Below are 27,575 nucleotides of genomic sequence, written 5' to 3'. Positions count from 1 at the left end.
GATTGAGCTGAAAACAAATGAAGAAGGCCTTTTCTCTGACTGAGAAAGGGTTTTAAAACATATTCAAACGCAACTAAATTACTGTTTTATCAGTGAATGTGATAAAACATTTTTGGGGAAAGCATGAGGTCACATTAAAAGTTGATTTGTGTATTGATTAGGAGTCTTGGTGAATCATTCCTTGAGACCCAGATACTTTTCATCTGTATTACGTCAACATTTCCAGTATTGCTGACTAATTATCATCCTATAATTATACTTGCTCTGTGAAACTTAAATGCCAAAGCTCAGTATGACTTTCACATCTTAGCTCAAATGTATCATTTTGGTTCAGTGCCTCTAGAAGTGGAAAGGCACTATTAGACTCAACCAAGGCAGTACTCTAAACTGCTGCAGCACTAGTTATCCAGTATATACTGTTGTTTATTATCAAATTTAGTTAGACAGTTACCCGTAGTTTATGGTTATGGTACTAAAATTACATAATTGTTGATTCACAAAGATAAATAATTTCACTGCATCAGCCGCATTTGACTTTTTCTCTTGCCAGATTTAAGATAAACAGACTTGTAAAACGGGTTTATACATCTTAAATCTCGATGTTATTTAAGTTTGGTGTTTTTCTTTTCATCTAAAATCACTTTAATTTATATTTTTAAGATGCAGCTTTGAACTAGCATTATTGTATTTTATATATTTCTTTATTTTTGTTCATTAGTAGTGATCGAGTCCTTAAACATTAACATTCAGACAGACTTTCACAAGCTTTCACACTATATTTCAGTGGCCAAAAAGTTAATAATTACTTTGATGATATTGTATATTGACATCGAATCATTATCTTTAATTTAACACCAATTACATTTTTGAGTTTTTTCATCCTGACATCTTTATGTTCAGAGATGTATTATATATTCTTTGGTGAATTGCATATTCTATTCAGTATAACAGCTGAAACCATTACACAATCTTATAGGTTTCATTTAGGCTTGTTTTTGGTTTTCTGTCTAGCAGGCACAGAGACATAATCCAGATATTCATTTATACTGCCACGAATGGGTAACAAACCAACAAACCGAATTTTGCTTAGGTTTTAATTCCTTAAGCTTTTGGTCAAAGGTCAGTTTTATGGTAGTTTCTTCCTGTGAGGATGTGCATTAAAGGGACAGTTCACCCATAAATGAAAATGTTGTCTTCATTTACTCACCCTCAAGTTGTTCCAAACCTGTATGAGTTTCTTTCTTTTTTGCTTTTTTAATCTTTTCAAAACTGATGTAATGCATATGTTTGAGTCATGAACAGTGTTTAAACAAGATTCAGTTGTTAAATAAGTTGTTTAAATTCATTTTTGACTGTTTTTTTTTTTTTTTTTTTTGTTTTGTTTTGTTTTTGTCAGGTGGTTCAATCATATAGTACTGACATGGAAAGTACCTACCAACCCATACTTGAAATTAGGAGTTTTCACCAGTATTTGAGAGAGATCTAAAAACCTTTTCACTCTGCCACAAGAATCAGTTGGGGTCCTCTGGATGATGCATTATTATGCTTACTGTTGTCAGTTCATAATAACAGAGCCATGTTTGCCATTGTGCCACCCTGACATTTGAGAAAATACAAATTGCTGGAAAAAAAGTTTTTCAATTATCTCTACAGCTTTATTGATATTTCTAAAAAAATTGTTTATATGAAAGGTTTCAAACCTAAAATGATACCATAGCATTTAGTTATTATTATTATTATTATTAAGACACCATTTTAAATAGTTTTCTTAGTCTGTTAATTTGTTCTGAGTTGCACCACCTGACGTGGGGATTTAAGACAGCAAAACATAAAATAATAGTATTTAAATGTACTAAAAATGAATTCAAACTAAATAGGTTTTATAGAATAAAGTGATATATGTCATGAATTTATTAAATTATTTTAAAAAAAAAGGAAATAATGCACACCATGTCATTGACCCGAACACAAAAGTAGATATTTTGAAGAATGTTAGTTACCAGACAGTTGACGATAGCCACTGACTTCCACTTTTTTCCTATGGAAGTCAATGGATATCGTCAACTGTCTGGTTACCAACTGTAAACCCTAACACTCAAAATAATTAATTGGCTTGAGTAGGACAAACTTAAATTAGTTCAGTCAAATTAACTTGAGTTACTATGACTATTTATTGTACTTTCTATTGTATTATGAGTATTTCACACTTTCTTTTTCTTTTAACTTCACAGAACTGATATATTTAAAGTAAACTGAACTGTTTCATTGCTTTAAGTTTTATGAACTAATTTCTTTTAATTTAGATGAACTTAAGTTTAACTGAATCTGTGCTGGTATTTCTGTTTCCCAGCATGCTTTGCCCATGACACTTGAAAGGGAGAGTAAATGCTAAAATAAAGATTAATGCAAGATTAATGTTAGGTGTGAAATTTATAAGTTATTAATGTTTTGCTAATTTAGAAGAGTTTCTGTTAATATGGGTTTTTGGAGAGTGACAAGTGGTGCATGCGGCTTTCGGCAAGTGCTATACCATGCTATTGCTAACAGGTTAGCATATTAACAAGTTAGCATTTTTTTGTATTAAGGTGCGTCCCAATTCGCATACTTGTGTACTATTCTATGACGTTTTTAAGTAGGCTATAAATAGTGCAAGTAGTGTGTTCACACTGAACATTCCAAAAAGAAAATGTGCACTTTAAATACGGATGATGCACTAAATTAACGGAAAAAATGAAGTGTGGAATGTTGGACACTTCATGCACTCAACTGTCGCAGCGGAGGAGGAGAGGGTACCAGACAACGTTGTTAAATGACAAAATAACTGTATACAATTCACACACTACATAGATGAGTACATAGTGCATAAGTAGCCTACATAGTGTGTAAGTGCATAGTGTATAGTGCGTCGTTTGGGACGCAACTTTAGCCTATCTATTCATAGCTAGCTAAGTTTCCACTTATAAAAATGTTTACGATGAGATTACATGATAATTTTTAAGTTAAATGTATGAATTAATTTAGTCAGATATTTCAATTTAAGAACAATTTAAATGTTTGAGTACAAAATAAAAATCAGCTAGCTCTGCTTACTTAAACTTTGAATTTCTTAACTTAAAAAATTTGATGTAACCAATTGCCTAAATTCTTTTGATTTTTGCCAACGTATTCAGGTTTACAGTGAGAACAAAGAAATTCATACAGGTTTGGAACAACTTGAGGGTGAGTAAATGATGACAGAATTTTCATTTTTGGGTGAACTATCCCTTTAAGGCAGTCAGGTTCAATTTTCTGACTTTGGCAGGACTTTTTACTTAAAAATATAAGGCTGCAATTAACCATAGTACATATTTTAGTGTGTTGAAACATTTTACAGTGTAAAGGCAATAATTCTTTCCAGATTTGGTGACATGAAATGATATATGAAATAAATGAATCTGTGCTCAGATATTTTTTCTTCAGATAAGCACATCAATGCATAACTGTTAGCTGAAGCTGTGAATGCAATGTTTTAGCCATGCATTTGTTGTCATATGCATTGGATACTATGCAAAACACTAACATTTTGTCTTATAAAATCTACACATTTCATTTTTATTATTCAATTTCATTTTATTTAATCAATTTAATCTTATAAAATGAATACATTTTATATGTTTTTCAACAAGAATCACCAGCCTCCTCTTTCTAAGGAACTTTTAAAAAATATATTCATAAAGAAAATATTCCTAATTCAACGCTTTTGTGTAGTATTGTGTCTGACCACTCGATGTCAGCATTTGTCTCACACCGTGAAAAGCCTCCACTATATCTCAACGTGAGTTTGTTGCGGTGGGCATCGGGCTCGTTAGCTCGGTTGTTCTTCACTCACTCACTCACTCACTCACTCACTCACTCACTCACACTGGATTAGAGATCATCTCACCGAGTTTTGTCGGCAGGGAGGAGTCGCGTGGCGTCTACTAACCCACACACGGACATTTCGACTTCATAAACACCTTCCCCGGTCATTTACGGCTAATAAGGACAAAAGGACGGAGGAGTTCCTCCGTGGGAATGACGGAGCCGCCGACAAACGCTTGGCATTAATCTCGGCCAAAAGCAGGGGAGATACATCTCGTAACTGGCTGGCATTGAGAGCAACCTGAGGACTGAGTCTTGGATCTCGGAAGGTTTCAGCTCTAAATTAACGCATATCTCAGGGTCGGTGTGCATGCGTGTAGTTTTAATGTATCCAAACAATAGGCAGTTTGGAGAGGGGAAGTAAGAGTAATACACGCTTCCCTTGTGTTTACCAGTCAGCCGGTAGACAAAGCTCAATTCCTGTTTTATACAGCTGGACGCTCCTGAACAGTGTAGATGTGACACATAATTAGCTCTTTGCCGCTGCATGTTGGTCAAACCCCTCGTGTTACTTCACAACCAGCTTTTGGTATCTCTCCAGGCGCTTTAAACAACTACATATCACTATGGGTGAAGGACAATAGATGTATATTTTCCAGGGAAGAGCATATTTATGTGTCTCTTTGTAATCTAATGACATTGTTTAAACCCTGACAGAAGTTTTAAACTTCCTGCTTTAGTTTCTCTCGGCTCGGAGTGTTATTGTCATAAAGATTATGGCAGCCGTTGTGAATTACTCTCCACCGTGGTGGGTTAACCTGCTGCACAGACTGCCTCACTTTAATCTGCAATTTGAACAAACCAGCAGTGATTTTCGCCCCGAGGACTCCTCATACCAGCAGGTAAGTTCATGCATTACAGTAACCCTGCTACTGTTTGATACTGCAACACCACGTGTTGATGAAATGTTGTTCTGTGATATGAAGTTTTGTGTTGAAAAGGTACATAACAGCTAGTGTTGTTGACATTTAGGATAATTCTGCTATTATACTTGTTAATTAAGTGATTTGTGATTTGTTTGAGACATAAATTGGCTAGTTAGTTCCTATTTTTCGTCTCTGTCTACTAAAATAGTTCCCAAAGAAGCCAAAGCATCAAGCTTTGCTTGTCACTGAGCAAAACAGGTGTTGGACCGACTTCTGACCCCTGCCAGATTATTACTAAATCCCCAGTATAGTCAGGTTTAGGATACTTCTGGAACATTTATATCAGGGAACTAAAACAGGTAACAATTCTATCAAAAGTAAGTAACAATTCTATCAAACTCTAAAAAAATCAAGTTATGGATTGGAAGAATATCTCCAGAACGCAAGTGGAGACATATCCTGTCCAAGTACAGGCTCAGTGAGAGGCACATTGAGACCAGCAGACACAGAAAGAGTTGGTTATCAAAAGAGAACAGACAATGTGCTCACTGTAGGACAGGAGAGATTGAGACATAGATGCACTTCCTCCTTCACTGTCACGAACTGAAATCTTATGTAGAGAGACCTCTACATAAACAAATTCATAAACATAATAAAGACCTTTACAGCCATGACTGAAGTAATTAAGATAATACTAGTGAGGCCCCGATATACTTCAAACAAAATCGAAGAACAAACTGATGTGACGTCATTTCGAACAAAATCAGGCCAAAATGAAGTTTGTTTTGTGTCCTTTTTTGGAAGTTCGAAACGGCTTGCCAAAGCAAACTTTCAGGAAAATCTCTTGAATAAAGTGCTATATAAATAAACATGACTTGACTGGAGTGCTAATTTGCAGAGCTTGTGCTAACATACCAATGTTGTTATGATCGGATGATTTTCTTATGCTTTCTATAAAAATGCTTGCAGTTTTCTCATTTTAGTTGTTTATTTTATTACTGAGAAGAAAGTGTACAGCACGTATTTACATATTTATCTAACCGTCGCTCTCAGCAGTGTGGGCGGCATCAGATGTTCGATTACAGTATATCGCTGGTCACGCATTTCGAAATTCGTTTTACTCCTAAACGAAGAACGAAAAAGAACTTCGTTTGAAGTAGATCAGGGCCTTGAGAGACAGCAGGTGAATGTGTGTTAAAGGGTTAGTTCACCCAAAAATGAAATTTCTGTCATTTATTACTCACCCTCATGTCGTTCCACACTCGTAAGACCTTCGTTCATCTTCAGAACACAAATTAAGATATTTTTGATGAAATCCGAGGATATCTGATCCACACATAGACAGCAACGTCATTACACCTTTGAATGTCCAGGGGTGCGTTTCCCAAAGCGAACTATGGTCGCAAGTTCCGTCGTTACCAATAGAGTTCAATGGGACTTACGACCATAGTTGGCTAACGATGCTTTCGGGAAACTCACCCCAGAAAGGTAGTTGAAAACATCATTAAAATAGACAACCTGACTACAGTGGTTCAACCTTAATTATTCCGCCATGTACATCTTATTGTTGATGTGTTCTATATACAGGCAAGCGTGAGCCAATAATATGAATGCAACGTTGTTGTGAAACTTTGATGTTGATTTACATTTTAAACTCATCAGCTTGCCTGTATATAGAACACATTTGTTTGGTCTTTTGATGTCACTGTCTTAGTACATTAAACCACGTTAAGTGTTTTCTTTCAAACTGTTTTCTAATGCTTAACGTAATATATTGTGTTGGATTATGGTGCCATTGTCTTAGTAGTAGGTAGTGTTTATGGCAAGAGAATTGGTTTGGTTGTTGTTGAAGTACATTTTTCACATTAAATGATTTAGAATGTCTTGTCTTTATGAAATAATTGCCACCACATTGTCATAATTATGAGTGGGAAACTTTTTTTGTACACAAAGTCTCTAAGTTTGGGGCGTGTCAGTGAGAAAACATGGTGGATGCAATGGATGTGTCTGTTGTTGATAGTAAATTTGTTTTGATTTCTAGGTTTATCTACATTTAAACAAAAGGTGCGTGTACAAAATACAATAGTATTGTACAATAGTAATGTACCAAGAAACACTGGTACTTTGCTGTGAAACATCTCTTTGCCTATCACATTAGAGGATCAGAACAAACTGTTCATTTTATAGTTAATGGGTAACTTATCTCTTAAAGAGATTACACTGATTTTTTTATATGTGCACATTTCTTTGGCGATCATTCAATCTTTGATGACTTCATAATCGTTATTGTTATCTCTCTAATGCTGAACACACCCAGGCATGGCTGTTGAAGGTAGAAAGTAGGCTTCTGAGCACTGAACTACTTGGCTGTAGGCTTTCATCATAGAGACAACAGATGGCCTACAGACAAGCCAGGAGTGCCATCAGCCATGGTGACAATACGCCTAATCAAAGCTCCTTAAATCAAGTTTGGCCTTCACTGTTATTCGCTTTATATAGGGTTGGGTTAAACCAGTTGGTAACTTAGGATACTAATGTAAAGAAGCCATGCCTGGCCATCACCATCAATCCAAGCACATGCAGAGAGTAACTTTTGAATGACAAATTTAGTCATTTAAGTGAAATTGAGAAGCCAGATGGTGCAATATATTGTCAAAACTATTGGCACATAATCATGATTTGTTGCACAATAGTTATTTAATGTCTTGTAAATGGTCAGTTTAATGGTTCACATTACTTTTTTCATTTTTATATTTATATTATGCAGTAGGGCTGTCAAGATACCAAATGTTGCGGTTCTCGGTACCAGAGCAAAAACTGTTGAATTAAGTACTTTAAAAAAAAATGTTGTCCCATTTTGTCTCGTCCATTGGTTATCACTGTCAATCATCGCAGTTTCCGATTCAGTCGCGCATTTAAATACAGTTGTCAGTCCAGAAACTTTGCAGTGTACTTATCAGCATGAAAAACTAAACTTGTATTCAGATTGTGAATGGGCAATTTGTAGATAGCAAGAGATCTAAGGCTGTCAATCTCTAAAGCTTCAGCTCTCTGAATTCTCATTAAAACTCCTGTTATAATTATAAAAAAGATTGTAATTCTACAATTAATATATTATATTTGCATTGTGTTTACACTTTGTTGGTTATAAAGTCAATTTACTGACTAGCATCTCTGAGAAGCTATTGGGTTCACGAGCTCAACAGATATGATTGTGTTTGGCTACGTTGCTCAACGCTTGTAAAAACATGCGTTTCAGAGGAACCAAATCAAATCAGTACTAGAAATGCTGGTACCATCAACACCTAAACAATTCAACTGGTGCCAGTAGTACTGGCATGTTTGACAACCCTATTATGGAGTCATATAGGTGATAATTTGTTGGGGTGGTAATGACTGATTGGGTACTGTTAGTAATTTAGCTGATTATGTTTTACCTACACATAATTTAGGCATAGTCAATAGTTTTGACTTCATGATGCATACCGTTTAAAAGTTTGGGGTTAGTACGATTTTTATGTGTGTGTGTGTGTTTGAAAGAAGTCTCTTATGCTCACCAAGGCTGCATTGATTCGATCAAAAATATTATGAGATATTACAAATGTTTCCTATTATATTTTATACATTATTTAGGCATAGTCAACATAGTTTATTACTTTGTGCACCTTCTAAAAATCACCTTGACACTGTTTGATTAAAAGTAATTGCAAAAAAAAAGTTAGTTTAGTCAACAGATGCCATTTGCTTTTATATTTATATTTAACGAATTGCAATGGAATTTATGAGTGTGACTTCTGTACCCACTGTCCAAGTCTTAGGGCCAGTATATGTTCACATGATGATGAGAATCACTTCTTTTTTTTTTAGCTAGAATGGTAGAGGAACTAGATCAAGGCAAAAATGAGTGGATTCATTTAGAGACAGCAGTTGCAAGCTGATATAGCCAATATAATGCTCAGTTCCTGCTTGTCTTCTGGCTTTTTTTTTTTTTTACTGAAAAGTCAGTCACAGATGTTAAAAGTCAGTGAAGAAAGCAGCTGAGATGTGAGCAAAGGTGAAGTCAGAGAATTCAGTTCTTCTGGGGCATAAAGCCCAGGATAGACTGTCAGCTGTTTGAAAATATGTTTCACCGAGCCAACAGGATTGGAAGAACTCTTAAAACAGCATGGCAGGAGCAGTCTTAAGCACAAGAGACTTAGATGAAGCAAAGATTTTCTGTTTTTACAGTTGTGCTAAGAGGTCTATCCCCCTCCTGTCAAATGCCATTGACATCAGTTGCACGTAGCATTACAGATAACACCTAGAAGCACATTTGCATGAATGAAGAGGAAGGTGTGACTTCTAGACACTAGATTTTATTTTATAATTTATGACAAGTGCAGCACCAAGTAGTTCTGCATTCTTCATTTTTCATTCTTAATTTTCTTCATTTATTGACTTCCTTAATCATACACATTTAAAATTGACAAGACTCTCAAGCAGCTTGTACTAGCAGCCTGTTCTCTGTTACATTTGTCTTTGAGTTAAAGCACACAGTGAATGATAACAGACAGCACAGCTGAGGATGGGGGAGAGAGAGAGAGAGAGAGAGAGAGAGAGAGAGAGTGGACACCTGCTGCCCATTGAATGGCGCTTGTTCACAGGATTGGAATTAACTAGAGATGTCATCTCGTTTGGCCACTAGTTAGGGGTTAAGCTCACTCCTTATGTCCCAGTTGTTTCTTTGATGCGCTCATCTGTGAACTTTGTCCTACTTTTAATTTCAGCTCAGTATTTTTACTTTTGATGGTCTGTTTCTATTAAAAATAACAAAGACAGACTCGCTTTTAGCACAAAATCATTATTTATTGATGCTGCTGCCTAAATATTCAGTTGTTGCGGACTGCTGGGCTTGTAGCGCTGGGGAGATGACAGATTAATGTTGCTCTGTGAAGTTGCAAGCTAATGCAATAAATGCATGTACTGAAGATGAGTTTTAGGCACCTTTAACACAGGAGTTACATTGCTGCTCTTACAGTGGTGTGGGTCTGTGTAAATATGCCGAATATATGTATTTTTATTAGTTGTGGCTGTGTCTTCAATAAAACCTTTAGGAAAAACAATTCACTTAACTTTATTTTATAGCATTAATAACAAAGTTGTGCTTGCTTAGTCATAAATCATTTTAAAAATTACTTTTATAAACCTTTTATAGATAAGGAATGATGTGTCTCTTATGCTTAACAAGGCTGCATTTACAATACAATAAATACAGTAAAATGGTAATATTGTGAAATATTATAATTTAAAAAAGCTGTTTTCTACTTGAATATATATTAAAATGTAATTTATTTCTGTGATGCAAAGCATTTCATTTTCAGCATCAATACTCCAGTCTTCAGTGTCACATGATCCTTCAGATGCTCAAGAAAAATTGATTATCGGTGTTTAAAACAGTTACTGCTTAATATTTTTTGTTGAAACCGAGATAGATGAATAATAGATTTTTAGTTTGTTTTAAAAAAAACAGAATTTATTACAAATATAATTTTTTATAACATTATAAATGTCTTTACTATCACTTTTGATCAATTTAATTTGCCCTTGCTAAATAAAAATATTAATTTCTTTCAAATAATTAAATAAACATCTGGCCCCAAACATTTGATGGTAGTGTAGCTGATTTCATGTCAATACTATTTTTTTTTTTTTCTTCTTTCAAAAAACTAAAATGAATATTTTTAAAAGCTGAATTTAGGCATCACAACTTGATAATGTACAGTATGAAAATTAATATTCATTCTGAAATTTGCTAAAAATTACATTTAAGTGTTATCAAATTATTAGTATTATAGATATATAACAAATTAATAAAATACTGAATGCAAAATTAAAAATATCTTTCGTATTTTTTCCATATTTGTTTTGGGGCCACCATTCCATTTGTGAACTCAAGTGAACTTAATCAATGTCTGATATACTAGTTGAACCTCACCCTTTCCCATCCCCAAACAACTGCCATTGGCCATCAGTGGGTATTGCATTGAGAAAAGCATGTCTCGCATGTTTACAAAGGCCAGGACTGTGGGAGTTTGAGCAGTGCTTCTCACGAATTGTCATGGATGAAAGCCAAGCTGTGAAGGGGAGGTCCAGTCCGCGGAATGATGGATGAGACTGGAGCTCTGGGTTTGTTTGGGTGAGGACAGAACTGCCAGCGGATGAGGAGGGCACGCAAGGCTAACTTGAGTGTGCCGCCACAGGGTTGTCTGCCACAAGTTGATAAGCCTACATTTAGTTGGGAAATCTCGTATGGTGTACAATTTCCATCCAGAGTTTGGGAATGAGTATGTGAACAAGTTAAGAGTAAACAGACTTGGTGTAATTTTATATTGTCTTGTCAAAAGAGGTGGTATATTTCTTCATCAAACCATGCTAAACCATGTGTTTACTTACAGCTTGGACTGTTCTTTCTAAGTGGATTTGCTGGAGTCTAAGTGTATTTGAATTGAAACAAACAACAACAATAGGAGCTTTAAAAGTAAACCCTAAATCCATAAACAAGACTTGTTTTTCTGAACATTTTTACTTGCAGCTTAAGGGCAGAATATTAGCAAGTACCGTGATCAGATTCATGATTCTATTCAGAGATTCTACTGGAAGTTTGTTTAGCGTCATCCACCCAGATTCTACTCAGATCTGTAAGAAATTGGGTTGCATTGGGAGTGTCATGATAGTTGAACCTCACAAACGTTCTTCAAGCACCAGATTCAACAAACCGATCTTTACTTGATGAAATTGTTTGACAAACGCAGTTTCATTCCTGTGTTTTTATTAAAATGTCAATTTTAACCCTTTCCCTTTTCTTAAAATCGACTGCAAGCTCGCATTAAAGGTGCCCTTGATTCAAAAATTTAATTTTTAATAGTTCAGTACATGGAAAAGACATACTGTGAGTCTCAAACCCCATTGTTTCCTCCTTATATAAATCTCATTTGTTTAAAAGACCTCCGAAGAACAGGCGAATCTCAACATAACACCGACTGTTACGTAACAGTCAGGGTGTACGCCCCAATATTTGCATATGCCAGCTCATGTTCCCAACATTATAAAAGGCATTAGACAAGGGCAGCCAATTAACGTCTGGAGCTGCACACAGCCGAATCATCAGACTAGGTAAGCAAGAACAACAGCGAAAAATGGCAGATGGAGCAATAATAACTGACATAATCCATGATAGCATGATATTTTTAGTGATATTTGTAAATTGTCTTTCTAAAAGTTTTGTTTGCATGTTGCTAATGTACTGTTAAATGAGGTTAAAGTTACCATCGTTTCTTACTGTATTCACGGAGACAAGAGCCGTCGCTATTTTCATTTTTTAAACACTTGCAGTCTGTATAATGCATAAACACAACTTCATTCTTTATAAATCTCTCCAACAGTGTAGCATTAGCCGTTAGCCACGGAGCACAACCTCAAATTCACTCAGAATAAAACTTTAACATCCAAATAAATACTTTACTCACATAATTCGAAGCATGCATACAGCATGCATGACGAACATCTTGTAAAGATCCATTTGAGGGTTATATTAGCTGTGTGAACTTTGTAAATGTGCTGTAATATAGTCGACAGCTGGTGTGGCAGGGAGCACGCGATTTAAGGGGGCGGCGCCGAGTGTAAATCGGTGCATTGTTAATGATGCCCCAAAATTAAAAAAAAATTAAAAAATAATAAAAAAATTAATTAAAAAAAATCTATGGGGTATTTTGAGCTGAAACTTCACAGACAAATTCAGGAGACACCTTAGACTTATATTACATCTTGTGAAAGAATGTTCTTGGGCACCTTTAAGATCTGCTTCCATCCATTTAACAACAAATGGACAGAAGTCCCTGTTCTAATTTCTTTTTTCTTTTTGAATAATCCATTTCACAATTTGGAAGAAAATATCTGTTACTACTTCCATTTCATTGCAATTTTAAACTCTAGCCAATTCATTCTCAAAAAAATTGTTGGATGGCAAAATAAATAAAGAATGAGTGTTTGCACAACTGAAGGCATGCCAACAAACCATAATTTGCCTCTTAGTTGGAAGAAGATTATATTTATAAATAGATGGATAAGACATGTTTCATTCTAGAAAGATTTTATTTGCCATAGTATTAAAATTTCCTGATAATTTACTCACCCCCATGTCATCCAAGATGTTTGTCTGTCTGTCTTCATTTGAAAAGAAATTATGGTTTTTGAGGAAAACGTTCCAGGATTTTTCTCCATATAGTGGACTTCTACAGTTTGAAGGTCCAAATTGCAGTTTCATTGCAGCTTCAAAGGGCTCTACACGATGAGGAATAAGGGTCTTATCTAGCTAAATGATAGGTTATTTATATATATAAAAAAATATATATATACTTTTTAACCACAAATGCTCGTCTTGCACTAGCTCTGTGATGCGCCACTCATTACGTAATCGCATTGGAAAGGTCAGGCATGACATATGAGGAAGTACCACAGTAGGGGAAAAACTCCATCTCATTTTCTCCTCCAACTTCAGAATCGTCCGACATCGTTGTTTTACCTTTTTTTCTTTTTTTTTGTAAAGGCCGTTTGACTTTGCACATTGTATTTGCAAACTTTGTAAACTCTTGCTCAGTAGTTCTACCTACGTCACGCGTGACCTTTCCAACGTTATTTACGCAATGTGTGGCACATTGCAGAGCTAGTACAAGACGAGCATTTGTGGTTAAGTTTTTTTATTTATTTTTTTTAGAAAATGACTGATCATTTCACTAGATAAGACCCTTATTCCTCAACTGGGATTGTGTAGAGCCCTTTGAAGCTGCATTTAAACTGCAATTTGGACCTTCAACCCGTTGAACCCTGTTGAAGACCACGATATGGAGAAAAATCCTGGAATATTTTCCTCAAAAAACTTAATTTCTTTTCAAATCAAGAGAGATAGACATAAACATCTTGGATGACATGGGGGTGAGTAAATTATCAGGAAATTTGAATTCTGAAGTGAACTAATCCTTTAAAGTAGGTGTGTCCAATCCTGGTCCTGGAGGGCAGACATCCTACAGAGTTTAGCTCCAACTTGTCCCAAAATAACCACCTAGAAGATTCTAGAAATCCTGAAGACCTTGATTACCTTGGTTCAAGTGTGTTTAATTGGGGTTGAAGCCAAATTCTGCTGGACAGTGGCCTTTCAGGAGTTGGATTGGACACCTTTGCCATAAAGCGTTCATATTAGTACCTAAAATCTTCATATTTGTGTGACAGCTTTTGTACCTTTTGTGTGTGTGTGCCAGAAGAGTCATTAATATTTTTGGCCAGTTTTGCCAGAAGAGAAAGATTGTAAAGTTTGTGAATTTTAACTAGTGTTCTCCCTTGAATTTGACTTCCAAGCTAACAGACGTAAACTAACAGAATCACAGTTTTTATTTCAACAGTTTTAACCACTATTTTATTAAAAACATCATGGTAGATCATTTGCCTTGTAGTGGGAATGTGGGTTTGAGCACGGCTTGAAGTGAAAATTTGAAAAACAAAACCCCTACATGCTTTCCCACACCCACTCCCCAGGCTGGCGGTGGGGGAGGTTGAAGAAATTCGTGACTGGCCTCTTCATGTTGTGGGGGGGGAGCACTGGAAACATTTCCATTTTTGATAATTGTAGCACTGGTGTTTGTTGAATCATTTTAGTCATTCTCAGGGATGTCATTGTGCGCACAGGAAGCGAGAGCAGGGATGCTGCTAATCTGTTTTGTCAGCGTGTTTGCTTGGTGTGACACAGACTGACGACGAGGCCGTCCTGTCGTCAGTCCAAGCAGGAAACACAAGCTGTCACTCGTTGTGGCTTACTGCCAAAATTCATCACGTGGTTGGCTAGTTATGAAGGATTTCTGAGGGAAGCCATTCATGGAACGATGTAAACACAATCCTATTTGAAATATTAATGTCTCTGCTTTGGTTTGACTCCAAAGCTGATCTGCCTGGCTGTTTCTTTTACAGTGTACATTTACAGTGAGGTGTTAACTACTGACTTCCTGTGCATGTGTGTGGGAAGGTTTATTGCCTCTAGTCTGCCTTCAAATGCTGAAATGCTTTTAACATCCTTTCTGAAAGTGTCTCTAACTCCTCCCCAGATTACTCTTGGTTTCCCAAAGAAATCTTTGACCCAGATTTGGCCCCTTGCTGCTCCAACAGCAAATGAAAAGAGCCTCACTCTTTTCCATGACAATGTGGAAGGTTTATTGCTCCCTGAGGAAAATTAAATCAAAGAAAATTAAATCATAGAAAGTGATGCTTTGGGATATCAATGTACATTTTGGGGTTTAAGCACAACAAGATTTTACCTTTAGAGTGTAAAGATTTGCTTGAAAATGAAGTTAAACAGCTTTGCTTTTTCAGAAGGAGCACATATCTCTGTAAGATGCTATGATATATGTCTGTGAGATGCTAGTTTTTCGTATGTGTTTTAAATATGATTTCCTGAAATGGCAGCTATATAATTTCAATGTAATAAAAACTCAAGCACATTTACTTTGTGTTGAATTTTAAGGCGTGTTAAGCTTTGTTCACTGTTAAATTTAGTTATGAAATCTTTCAAATATAAATAAGATTTTTATTTTATTTCTTACTATTTACAACTAGGGCTGTAAATAGAATAAAGTCATGAGTTTAGTCTTTTAGGCCCTGTTTACACCTGGTATTGAGATGCGTTTTGGTCATTGCCCTTTACACCTGGTGTTTTAATCTGTCTCTTTTGTCCACTTTCGACCACTTCTGTCCTGATGTCCATGGGTTTTTCAGATCTAATGGACAAAATAAGCTCACACAATTTACATATGAACGCGCCCGGAGACGACAGAAAAACACTGAAAGCATCAGCTTTCCTTTCTGCTCTGACAGCCGCAAGACCACGGCGAACGCCGTGAGTGTGTGTTAGAAATCAAAAATGGTGAGCGAACATTGTGCTTGGTACATTTTTTGTCTTCAAACCAAACTTGAGTCTTTAGCAGACAAAGTTTAAATCCCATCTGGCTAGCATGCTTCCTATAATGCTTATGCATTAAGTCAGTAGGTGGAGAGTAGGCGGTCTTTTTTTGGCTGTTCGAACGCATTCGACCACATGAGCATCTACACTACCAAAGCAATCTGGTCGAAATGCGTTTTCAAATGTGGTTACACCCTGTTTAGCATCGTCCACTTGTGATCGACCAAAACACAGGTTACACTTTATTTTACAGTGCCGTAGTTACATTGTAATTACTCAAATAAGTACTATTAATTAACTACATGTACTTACTATACAGTTACAGTTAGTGTTTAGTTTAGGCTTAGTTACTTGTAATTATGCATAAATTACTGTTATTACTATAGTAAGTACATGTAACTACGACACTGTAAAATAAAGTGTTACCGCAACACATCTTGCACATTGCATGGTTTCTGTTACCCACATTTGTGCCACACCACCCACAAAGATGCTTTTTTGGGAAACTACATGATATTTCAAACCTGTAGCTTAAGTTTCTATTTTGTTTTTGAAGCCACACATATTTATAAAAATGTGTCATTTCCTGTGACAGCTGTGACATTTTTCAGTGTCATTTCTTTAATACAAGTGACATGAACTCAAAAGCTTAGAGCTGAACTATCCTAGACTCCTATCATAGGTTGTTTAGAAGGTCTTGTGCTTCAGTCTCTGTCAGACTGAATGAAACTGTCTGTGTGTTTGACTGCTGTGCCACATTCATTCAAAGAACAACATCCACAGTCTCCTATAGGAGAATCAAGCCCTTTCATAGACTGCTCTGAAATGAAGATGAGGTCGATAAACGCTTCAGTGTCACTCGATAAAGCCGGATTTTTCTGAATCACATCTCAGTGAGTGAGTGTTTATAGTGTCCCTTAGAGAAGAGATGGATGGATTTTATTCACAGACTATCTTTCCACAGTTATTAACAATGTAAATCTAAGTGAATAGCTCTAAGTAAATAAATATATGAAAAAAAAAAAGTGTCTCTGCTTAGTAGAGCACAGTGAGATTCCATGTGAACAATTATTTTCTCTGAAACATGACAAGCTAAAGGGTGGTGCATATTTTGCAAATATCAGGAGGATGGCCTACAGCCAGGAGCACATTTCAGCACAGTGAACTTGTGTTTGAAATGCTGCTGTTGTTCTTGGGCAGTGGTATCGCTCAGCGGGGTCTTTAGCTGCGTTGTGTCCTGAATCAGCATATGGAAAGAGGAGATCCATTAAGATAATCTCCTGAAGATTACCGTCTGTTTAGAAAAGCTGAGTCTGGGTCTTTTCCTGTTAGCAGCAAAAGGAGAAACGTGGCAGGATTGAAATCTCGGTAATTGCAGTGACCTCCTTGGCGCAAGTTCTCACAGGAAAACGTGTTTCAAATATCTAACCGGCGAGGAAGTCTCTCGAAAACATGTAGATTGTATTAAATTTACATTTGGCAGATGCATTTATTTAAAGCAACTTGCATTGTATTCAGTGTACACATCAGTTTATGCATTCTCTGGGAATCAAACCCATGACCTTGATTTTTACCATCCTCTACTGTTTGAGCTACTTTTTCTTATTTAAAACTTGGCTTTCTTGTTTGAAACCAATTTAGTAGATGGTAAATTGACCTCCAAAGCTCATGTTTCTTCTACCATCTTGTACTAGTGCTGATTATTCAATGGCGTTGTATGTTTATATAAAGCCACAGCATTCTGCCAGTACGCGGAGATGATCTCATGGGCGCAAAGGCTGTTAATCACGTTCTCAAAACACATTGTCGGGGGTTGTCAGCTATGCCGTTTTGGCAAGAGCTGTTATTCTTTGTAAATGAGCGTATTTAAGCACTGATTAATCATATCAAAAGTGCTTACTGGCCATTCTCCCAGATGGTGTTGGCACCAAGTCACAGATTTCCTCATCCTGTGTCGTCATATCACCCATCATCATCATTCGCACCTCATTTGTCTCAAAAGAGTTCCTGCTTCATATTACCTATTGTTGTGTTGGTTGGTTTTGGGTTTGAGTTCGACTTGACAAAAAGTGAGTGAGTGAGTGATGGCTCTATGGCTATGGTAGTTATGGTCGAACTGATTAATTTCAGCTTGGGAGTTGATGATTCAGATAATCCATTGAGAACTATATGTTTGAGACTCTGGTTGATCAGATCGCAAGTTGGACAGATTGTGTTTACATATTTAGTGAAGGATCACGATAATCAACTAATCATCAAACAACTATTTAGTTGGTTAGTGATTTTGACCAGGAAAGAGGTTTGTGTGCCATCTGCTACTTAAGAGATAGTCGCCAGTAAAGTTGTCTCGGTTGGTTCTTCATCCTAAATATGTGTCTGTTTGGTTATTCACTTGTTGGCTTAAAAATAATCATAAACATGATGTCCACATGTCCGTTACCAGTCGGCACAACCATCACTGTCTGTTTTTGAACTCTTACTCAGTGAAAGATTCAGAGGGCCTCACAAAAGATTCATTTTTCTTGAAGTGCCACTGTGAATAGTGGACATTGTGTTTTGTGGACAAGTGGTTTTCACAGCCTATTCAGCACAAGGCTTAATTGTGCTTCTAAAATTAGATCAGGGTTTAGCATTTGCCTGTTTTTTTGGAAATAATTTCCCATGTTTCTCTGTCTCACATTACTGTAAGTCAGGAATGAAGTAGTAGACGTGTTATCCAAATTGAATCTAGAGGACTTGAATTTAAACCCATGCAAAACACAGGGGTATAGATATTTTTAACTTTCTGCAGTGGCCAAAGACCCATCAGCTGGTCGACCATCGTGACTGATCCTTGGTTTTGAGGGCAGATTGACTACTCTGAAGGGTGTGTTAACTGAGGTAACCTAATTACCATGGCTTATGTTTAGTAAAGAAGAGCTTTGAAAGCTTGTTATTCTGTTGCATTATCCTAACTCTAATTTTAACTGGTGAAGTGTTGTAATTGATATAATTATAATAGTGATATTTTTTATTTAATGGTGAGGCAGACATTTATCTGTCTGGTGCACATTGTACCATATCCTGGCTGGAAACAGTCCACTTAACTGGAAAAGACCGAATGACTGACATGTAAAATGACCAGCCAGTGTCCGGATGGAGCTGAGTTTAATGATCCCACAATAATAGACCAGTGTGCAGTGTGGTAGCTCATTCATGTAGCTTTACATAGCAATGAGAGGCAAACAAATGAGTAGAAAATACACTACCATTCAAAAGTTTTGGGGTTGGTAAGATTTTTTAATGTTTCTGAAGGAATAAGTATCTTATGCTCATCAATGCTGCGTTTATTTAAAATATGATTTTTTGTAACATTATGAACTGTCACTTTAACTGTTAATTTAATGAAGACTTGCTGAATTTTCTTTCTAAAAAACAAATAAAAATAAATGTTAGACCCCAACGGTAGTGTGTGTGAACTTTGTGTTCAAAATATCCCTTCACCCAAAAGTACGAAATACTGCTATTTCACGGACATAAAACAAAACAAAATAATTTTATATTTATAGATATCTTGTTTACTTGTTGCCTCAAACAAATCTCTTGAACTCCTTCATTTTCAAGACTCAATGACACAATGGTTAAAGGGTTAGTTCACCCAAAAATGAAAATTCTGTCATTAAATAATGTCATTCTAAACTCGTAAGACTTTCGTTCATCTTCGGAACACACATGAAGATATTTTAAATAAAATCTGAACGATTTCTGTCCCTGTATAGACGGCTACATAACTACCACTTTCACGCTTTAAAAAGTTCATAAAGAGATCGTAAAACTAATCCATAAGAATCAAGCAGTTTAGTCCAGTTTTTCTGAAGAGACATGATCGCTTTATATGATGAACATATTTAATTGAGGCTTTTATTCGCATAACTTTAATCAACTCACACATCAGTTGTGATAAACGGAAGCTTTGCTTGATGTGCGAGAACCAACAAAGTTCACTCTCTGTTACACAACATGTTTGAGCTTCTGCAAGAAATTTGTTCTCACTCTTCAAGCAGTTTCGGTTGAGCTTCTGTTTATGTTTGCTGATCAATGTTTATATGTGATTAAAAGCCTAAATTCAATCTTTTCATCATATAAAACAATCCAGTCTCTTCAGAAAATTTGGACTACACCACTCAATTCATATGGATTAGTTTTACGATCTTTTTATAAACTTTTTAAAGTAGGGCTGCATGATTAATCGGACGATTAGAAAAAAACATTGAAATCGCACTTAAACGATTTGGCTCAGTGTGTTTATGAAATCGTTTTTTTCATCGTTTTTATGTGCGGCTTGTCAATGAAGTATGGCTCCAAATACTAATCCATCTGAAAGCATTGCAGTTTGAGTCGCTTATAATGTACATTTGAAAAAGCAAAATGGGTCAAACATCTTTCCAGACATGAGAAGAATTTATCTTGTCCAACAAAATACAACATTTAATAACATGTTTTTACTCCAAACTCCCTTCATAACGACAGTTGAGCATCCTTCTGTGAGATGAGGTGGCTTCTTACACAGAATAAGGCAGTCGTGTGTTTATCAGTCATGTTTAATCAATCAAAATGTTTCAATCTTCTGTTTATTCAGCTACAGTGATATGATGCCTGTTATCTTCGGCAGCAGGGCATTTTTGCAGTTTCTGTGTGATAGCGCCCTCTGGCTTTCAGATGGAGAAGCATTTGCTACTGATCACAGAGCAGTACAGCTCCGTCAAGCTGCGCATAAAATAATCGCAGCCTTTGCCAAATCGCGTGTGATAAAATTGCAATAAATTGTGCAGCCCTATTTTAAAGCGTCAAAGTGGTAGTTGCTCAGATTTCATTAAAAAAATCTTCATTTGTGTTCCAAAGATGAAGGAAAGTCTTACAGGTTTAGAACGACATGAGGGTGAGTAAATGATGACAGAATTTTCATTTTTGGGTGAACTAACCTTTTAATCCACAACTTCAAGTTCCAGCAACTAGTTCTTCCTCAGAAGGTGTCATTGTGGCAGTCTGGTACCATGTTAACACAACTGTTGGCGGTCTGATATAACTGTGCACTCTGACCCAAAAATTCACCAGGCTCATCCGAGTCTAATAAGCCCAAGGAATTACCTTGAGAAGAACAATCAGGCTTTGTGTTTTAAAGTAAATGCACTGAGCAACGATGCCCTTTTAGCATTACAGACTGTGCTTTTAAGACTTGCTTGCTTTTCCAGTCTGACTCGCTGGGCCCTTTTGAACCAACACAATGGTTTTCCCAGCTCTCCTGTGATCACACACTGTGAGCTTGACGGACAACTTGGCACAGGTTGAAAGCTGTATGGAAACTTCTTGATTTGGGAGATTTGAAGTGCTTACATGTGAAGAGGGGTTCAGTGAGTCCGTGCAGATTAACTGATTGGATACCAGGCCAAACCCATCATGGGTGTCTCCGTTTGACCGATTCCCTCGGTAATCAGGCGCGACCAGAATTGGGTCAGTTTTTAAGGAATTTGAGTGCGGATGATCTTGAAGTGCTTAATCCCTGTGTGGTTGTCACAACAAGATTGTCAGAGTGAAGTGTGTGTCTTAACCGAGAATAGCTCTGACCTCATTATACACAAAACTTCCCCTGCAGGTTATTTGTCACGTGATTTGCAGCGGGAGACTCGGCTTAGAGCAGCCCACACACTGTTTTCAGTGTTAATAAAAAAAGGACATTTTTCAAGGTGCCTGTGATTTGTCTTACTCAAAAGAGTCGTAAAACTGAAACTGAAATGAACAGTTGTAAAGAAATCTAACACAAACTTGTTGGGATGGGTTCACCAAATTAGGACATTTATTTGTTGCAGCAAAGAGGTGTTTTTTTTTTTTTTTTTTTTTTTACATTTATGAGCTAAAATCAAGGCACACTATTTTCCTTTATTTTTACAAAATTGGATGTAGAATTGCTTTTATATCTGTGAAAACTAAGGTTACCAGTATAATAGTGATTGCATTCTCATTATTTCTTGTTTTATAAAGCATAATGTAACCATAGATATGTTTAACAGTTATGTAAATGTGTTACAATTTTGTTGAACTTTTAAATATTATTTGAAGTATACTTCAGTTATTTTTTTTTTTTTTTTTTTTTTCTTTATTGGATTTATCTACACAGAATAATACCAAACCCATTCATCACAAGTTCAAATTCCACAAAAATGATTACCCTGACTAACAAAACAATATAATTTTAATTATTGTGCTGCTTTATAATACAATAAAACAGTAAAATAAAATACCTAACAATAAAAAAAAAATCAGAACAACATAATACATACAAACAAATACATAATGTAAAAGAAATGATTAAATAAATAGAAACATAAAATTAAAAAAAGCTAGTGGGGAAAAGCTGGTGCTCAGCTTAAATGTTTATAGAGTCAGCCAGTACTTTATCCAAAAAGGAAGGCCATATCATATCGAAAGTCTTTATCGAGCATGTAAGTGATTGTTTTTTGTTTGTTTGTTTAAAATGAGACATCTTGCTAATAAAGTTGTAAAGGCCAGAACCTTTTGCAATGATGCTGGAAAGTACATTTCAGATGGTTCTCCAAAGATAGCTGACAGTGGATTTGGATCAAGGTTTATATACTTAAGTTAAAGATATAGTTCACCCAAAAATGGAAATTCTGTCATCATTTACTCAGCCTCAAGTTGTTCCAAACCTGTATGAATTTCTTTCTTCTGTTGAACACAAAAGATATTTTGAAGAATGTTGGTAATGACACCATTGACTTCCATAGTATTTTTTTCCTACTATGGAAGTCATTGGCTACCTTCAAAAATATCTTCTTTTGTGTTCAACAGAAGAAAGAAAATCATACAGATTTGGAACAACTTGAGGGTGAGTAAATGATGACAACATTTTCATTTTCGGGTGAACTATCCCTTTACTATACAGCTGAACACATAGTAAATCAAAGTATAGATAGTGTGGGCAAAAATAAGCAGTCAACACACGCGCACTAGAACATTTCATCTTTGTCCAGTGCCTGCGTTGTCTCCAAGTTTTGCCAGAAAACATGTCTTTGTATTTGTTTCAACAAGAGGTGCGGGGTATCTTTTAAACCCCTCACACAAGCGCTCGTCAACACAGGCATCTTTTGTTCTTGTGTGTCCAGTAGTTTGTTGTTGTTGTTCCATCTCTTCTGTTTCTTTTTTAACTGTGAAACAACGGCCCGGGCCAGTGTCACCACCAAGAAAATTCAAAGTGCATGCATGAGCTGAACGTACAGATTATACATGGCTAAAAAAATCTGGCTACAAACGTACTATGCTGCTGAAGAAATTTGCATCATGCAAAATGTACGCAAAGCTTAGCGTATGCATTAAAAAAAAACAATGTTTACTTTGAGGTTAATGTTCCAAAATTGAAGGTTCATAGTCATACTCAACAGTTGACATTTGTAAAGAATTGCTCTTATCGTGTATATTATGTGTTCAGAATTTTATCATCCAGCCCCATCTTTAACACTGTCTTCTCTTCACCTCTTGCGCAGTCCATCCTGCTGTTGGGCAGTGTTGCTCTGGCCTGCTTGGCTTTGGACCTCCTGTTCCTCCTCATCTACTCCTGCTGGCTGTGTTGCCGCCGTAAGAAGAGCTCCGAGCAGCCGAATGCAGACTGCTGCTGTACCGCCTGGTGCGTCATCATCGCCACCCTCGTCTGCAGGTGAGTCTGAATGCATTTTTCCCCTCATATCCTCTCTGTCAGCATCTCATTCAGGCAGAAGATGACACTTGTAGTCTCTACTCGTGTAGTTTGGTCTCCAGTGAGATGCTTTTATCAAATGTTCCCCATCTGTAAAAACCCATTCTGCTTGTTGGAGTGTAAAAGAACTGTTGCATTATCTGAAGGGCTGCGGGGTTTAATTTCTGGAAGGGAAGTCTTATCTCTGTAGTTCATTTGGAGCTTTCCCTAGGCTGCCGTGCAGCTGTATTAACACCTCGGACGCCACTAGCTGCAGGCTGCGTGGGTTTAATTTAGGGATGCACCAATACTAAATTTCTCCACAGATATCCGATTATTCAGAATATCTTTCGATGCTGATTGTGGAGATAGTCTGATGCATATTACACACAAAAGTTCGGGCTAGTGTTGTCAAAAGTACAGACTGTTGAGCGGATTCGTAAATACCTCTGATTGGCCATTTTGTTCACGTTCATCGTGTATGTCTGTGATTGGCTACAATGATCACACAGAAGTTTTTGAAAGCGTTTTGTGAGTGGGAGCATGTGAAAACAGGCATCCGTGTGTATCTGTGTAAGCGCACGTTTTTGAAGCATTCATCATTGTTGACATATATGTTGAGCACATCAACACAATGGCCAGTCAGAGGTGTGTACAAATCCGCTCAACAGCACTCAAAGCATCACATTTTTAAATTTTCAGTATCGACTTGGGTATTGAAGTAGGTACTTTTGACAACACTAGTTCTGGCTGAAATCAGCAGTTGTAATCTGATTGGCTGGCTTCATGCAACTTAAGGGAGTAAAGGCAGACAGATTTTGTTGTTCAGTACATCTGGTAAAGAAGTTGTGTTAAGAAGCAGATAAAAGCTTGATATAGTTAGTACTTTTGAAGAAGATCTAATCTCTGGATTTACTAAAGTTTGCCAGGTTAATGGCATCAAAGTTTTAGTCGGAAGTGAACTACATAGCCATGAGCCAATAATTGTGTTATTCAGGTAGCTGAACTTGAACCAGCTTGCTTGGCAAGATTCTCTTCAGGCCATTTCTCTGTCATGACAGCACTTTTGGTTGTTTCTTTGTTTTTTGACTTCTGTGGTTCCCAGGGTTTGAAAAAGACCAAAAAAGTCAGAATATGCTACCAACAATAAACAGTAGGGGTGCATTGAAATTTCTGCTACCCCAAAAAATCTAAATTCAAAGTCAAAATTGTTGTAATAATACAGTTAAATGTAATTGTGAGTAAATCTCAAAATGAATATCCATTTTTCATTCTGTACATTATAATGTTGTGACATTATAATTTACCTGTAGAATTGATAACAATCAATGTTTTATTTTAAATTATTTAGGCAAAATACTAGTATAGAATTTTAGGTTACACATCATTTTAAGTTACCCTTGTTACAGTGTAATTATACAGTTATGTGCTGAGTAATATCAGTTAACAACATGTGTTACTAGGGCTGGGCGATATATCGCATGCGATTGTCACGCGCATTTCGTCAGTAAAGCCTGTTCCATGATTACCGCTAAATCGCCATCACCTGCTTTCAAATGGAGCGGCATTTAATAGACAGAGCCGTAGTTCACTGACAAGCTACGCAATATCGCGTTCATTCAGGGGCGTAGTTTGTGGGGGGGAGGTAACCCCCCCAATATTCATAGCCATCAGTTACAACCCCCCCAATACAACCATATCAACATTCAACCCCCCCAAAGTTGAAACCAAATCTACACCCTTGCGTTCATTATTGAAGGCGATTCATCTGCGATAATGAACGCGATATTACGTAGCTTGTCAGTGATCTACGGTTCTGTCTATTAAATGCCGCTCCATTTGAAAGCAGGTGATAGCGATTTTGTGGTAATCAGGGAACCGGCTTTACTGACGAAATGCGCGTGACATTCGCATGCGCTATATCGCCCAGCCCTAGTGTTACTATAGTGTCTGGTTTAGGGTTAGTTGCATGCATGCATAATTTACTGTTATTACTATACTAACTGCATGTAAAATGTGAAACAAGGGCACTGTAAAATAGTGTTACCAAATTTTAATATTGGCCATTTATCTGCTATTTTTTTTTCAGTATTGGACATTTTAATATCAGTGCATTATAGTTATTATAATTTATTATAATTTTAATGTTTTAATTTTTTTTCTCCCCAGCTTTCAGCCAATTTTGTTGAAGTCTCTGTTGCAACACCAATGTCTTAATTTTAACGATTTGTAGGTGACTTTTCATGATCTTGTCATGGTCATTTGGATCTCGTCGAAAGAGTAATTGCATTTTTAATGCAAATTGAGAAAAATGCACATTTGACTCCTTGAGAATCCCCTTTGGGTCCCTCCACACACAAGTGTTGGTTTGCTTGGATTAATCACAGGATGTCTATTGATTGGTTGGGAAAATTTGCTGAGTTGATGCATTGACCATTTCATTGGCTATTCCTAGTGTATTGTGTCGCTGATGACAAAGTGCTGAGCTGCAGAATAAAGTGGGTTTGTGCAAGAGAAAGTCATTACTTCAAATACAACCTTCTGTCTGGGGCTGTTGCTATAATGCATGCCACCACAAAGAGCGTTTCTGCTGTCCTTCATTCTAGTTTTCCTTCAACATCTTCTGAATCGACTATAGTGTTGTTTTTTTCTTTCAAGTGCATTATAATCCATTAAAATTCAAGATGTCAAGACATTTCTCTGAGTGAATCCAAATCACGAGAAGACTCATAAACAGATTGCATTAGCAATGCTGGCTTTTGTTGTGATGATATTTGAAAGTGAAATAGACGGAAAATGTGAATGAAAAGAATTTGGTGGGAAAGTTGAGGCTTGACTATTATCCGGCCTGTTGCTATGGCAGCGTCTTTCCCAGCAGCGCTTAACTTGTGGGTTCTGGCATTATAGCCATCAGCAGGGACTCACAAAAAAAGACCACCACCCTTTTCCTCCACAACCCCTCGCGTCTCATGACCGCTTCTCATGTTTTGTCCATGTTAACGTGCGCTCGCTCTTCAGGGAGTCTGCCTGTGATAGTGTCGGCATGAGAGAGAGCCTGCTGTGTGGTTTTATGGGTCTCTCTCCTTCAGTTCATTTTCTTAGCCGAGCTTTCGGGCAAGATGACAGGTGAGAACTTTATGGTCACTATGAGTTACACACCAAGCAGTAAATCTTGTCTTCGGTACATGGTCTATTTTTTTTCCCCAGCTCGGAAGTTATAAAGAACTCAAAGACAAGGCAAAAACACACAAAGGAGTGTTGCTGTCTCTATATCTTCAAAGCCATCATGGAAGCAAAATGGGCCCTAATACTTACTTAATACTAATACAAATCCTGATCTTATTTGGATTGATTTATGAGTGCACATTTAAAAATAAATAAATAAATAAAACATACACAACACAATGTTTTTATCTGGTTTTTTTTGTTTGTTTGTTTGTTTTGTTTTTGGCTTGTTTAGTGTTTTTTTTTTTTTTTTTCAGTTTATTTGGTGTTTTTTTTTGTTTTTTTTCAGTTTTAGTGGGGGTTTTTTTCTTTGTTTGGTGTTTTTTTTTTTTTTTTTTTTTTTGTTCTTTCAGTTTGTTTGGTGTTTTTCTTTTTTTGTTCTTTCAGTTTGTTTGGTGTTTTTTGTTTTGGTTCGTTGATTTTCAGTTTTGGTTTGTTTTTTATTTATGTCTGGTTTTTTTTGTTTTTGTTTTTGTTTTTTTTTAAGGGGGAATTATATATTTCATGTGGGCCTAATTATTTTAACCATGAAGAGCTAGTCTCGCACATACACTCACTCTCACACAGAGTATGTCTCGCTCTGTTAGTCGGTCGCACATTCAATACGTTCTCTTGCTATATCAGTTTCTGAAACTCTTCTCTTTTTCTCTCTCATGCTTACTGCTGTGAGTGTGCATGTAGAGCAAGCATCTTGCCCTCTGTGAAAGTCTATCACTGCACATCTGGTCCTGTGTGGAAGTAGAAATACAGAGAACACTTTCTCTGTCGTCTTCAGAGGCTCCCTGCTGATTTTTTTCCCCTACTGGGAGGAAGATGAGCTCGTTTTCAACACAAACACCATTAATAATCATCACACCTGCGAGGGACATGACTCAGG

At 36.6% G+C, this 27,575-nt stretch overlaps 1 protein-coding gene across 1 annotated transcript in view; it reads left to right on the top strand.

Annotated features, from left to right (window-relative positions):
- Positions 1–3,854: 3,854 nt before the first annotated feature.
- The window catches only part of ttyh3a (tweety family member 3a), a 70,274-nt gene continuing 46,553 nt past the window's right edge, over positions 3,855–27,575 (top strand). Inside the window, exons 1-2 of the mRNA XM_048192735.1 lie at positions 3,855–4,742; positions 23,286–23,455. Of these exons, the coding sequence (XP_048048692.1) occupies positions 4,617–4,742; positions 23,286–23,455 (296 nt within the window). The 5' untranslated portion in view covers positions 3,855–4,616. The remainder of the gene's footprint in view (positions 4,743–23,285; positions 23,456–27,575) is intronic.

This window comes from Megalobrama amblycephala, linkage group LG1, assembly GCF_018812025.1.
Source record: "Megalobrama amblycephala isolate DHTTF-2021 linkage group LG1, ASM1881202v1, whole genome shotgun sequence".
In the NCBI taxonomy this organism is placed as follows: Eukaryota; Metazoa; Chordata; class Actinopteri; order Cypriniformes; family Xenocyprididae; genus Megalobrama; species Megalobrama amblycephala.
Note: the sequence above shows the minus strand (reverse complement) of the source record. Positions and strands in the feature narration are given on the sequence as shown.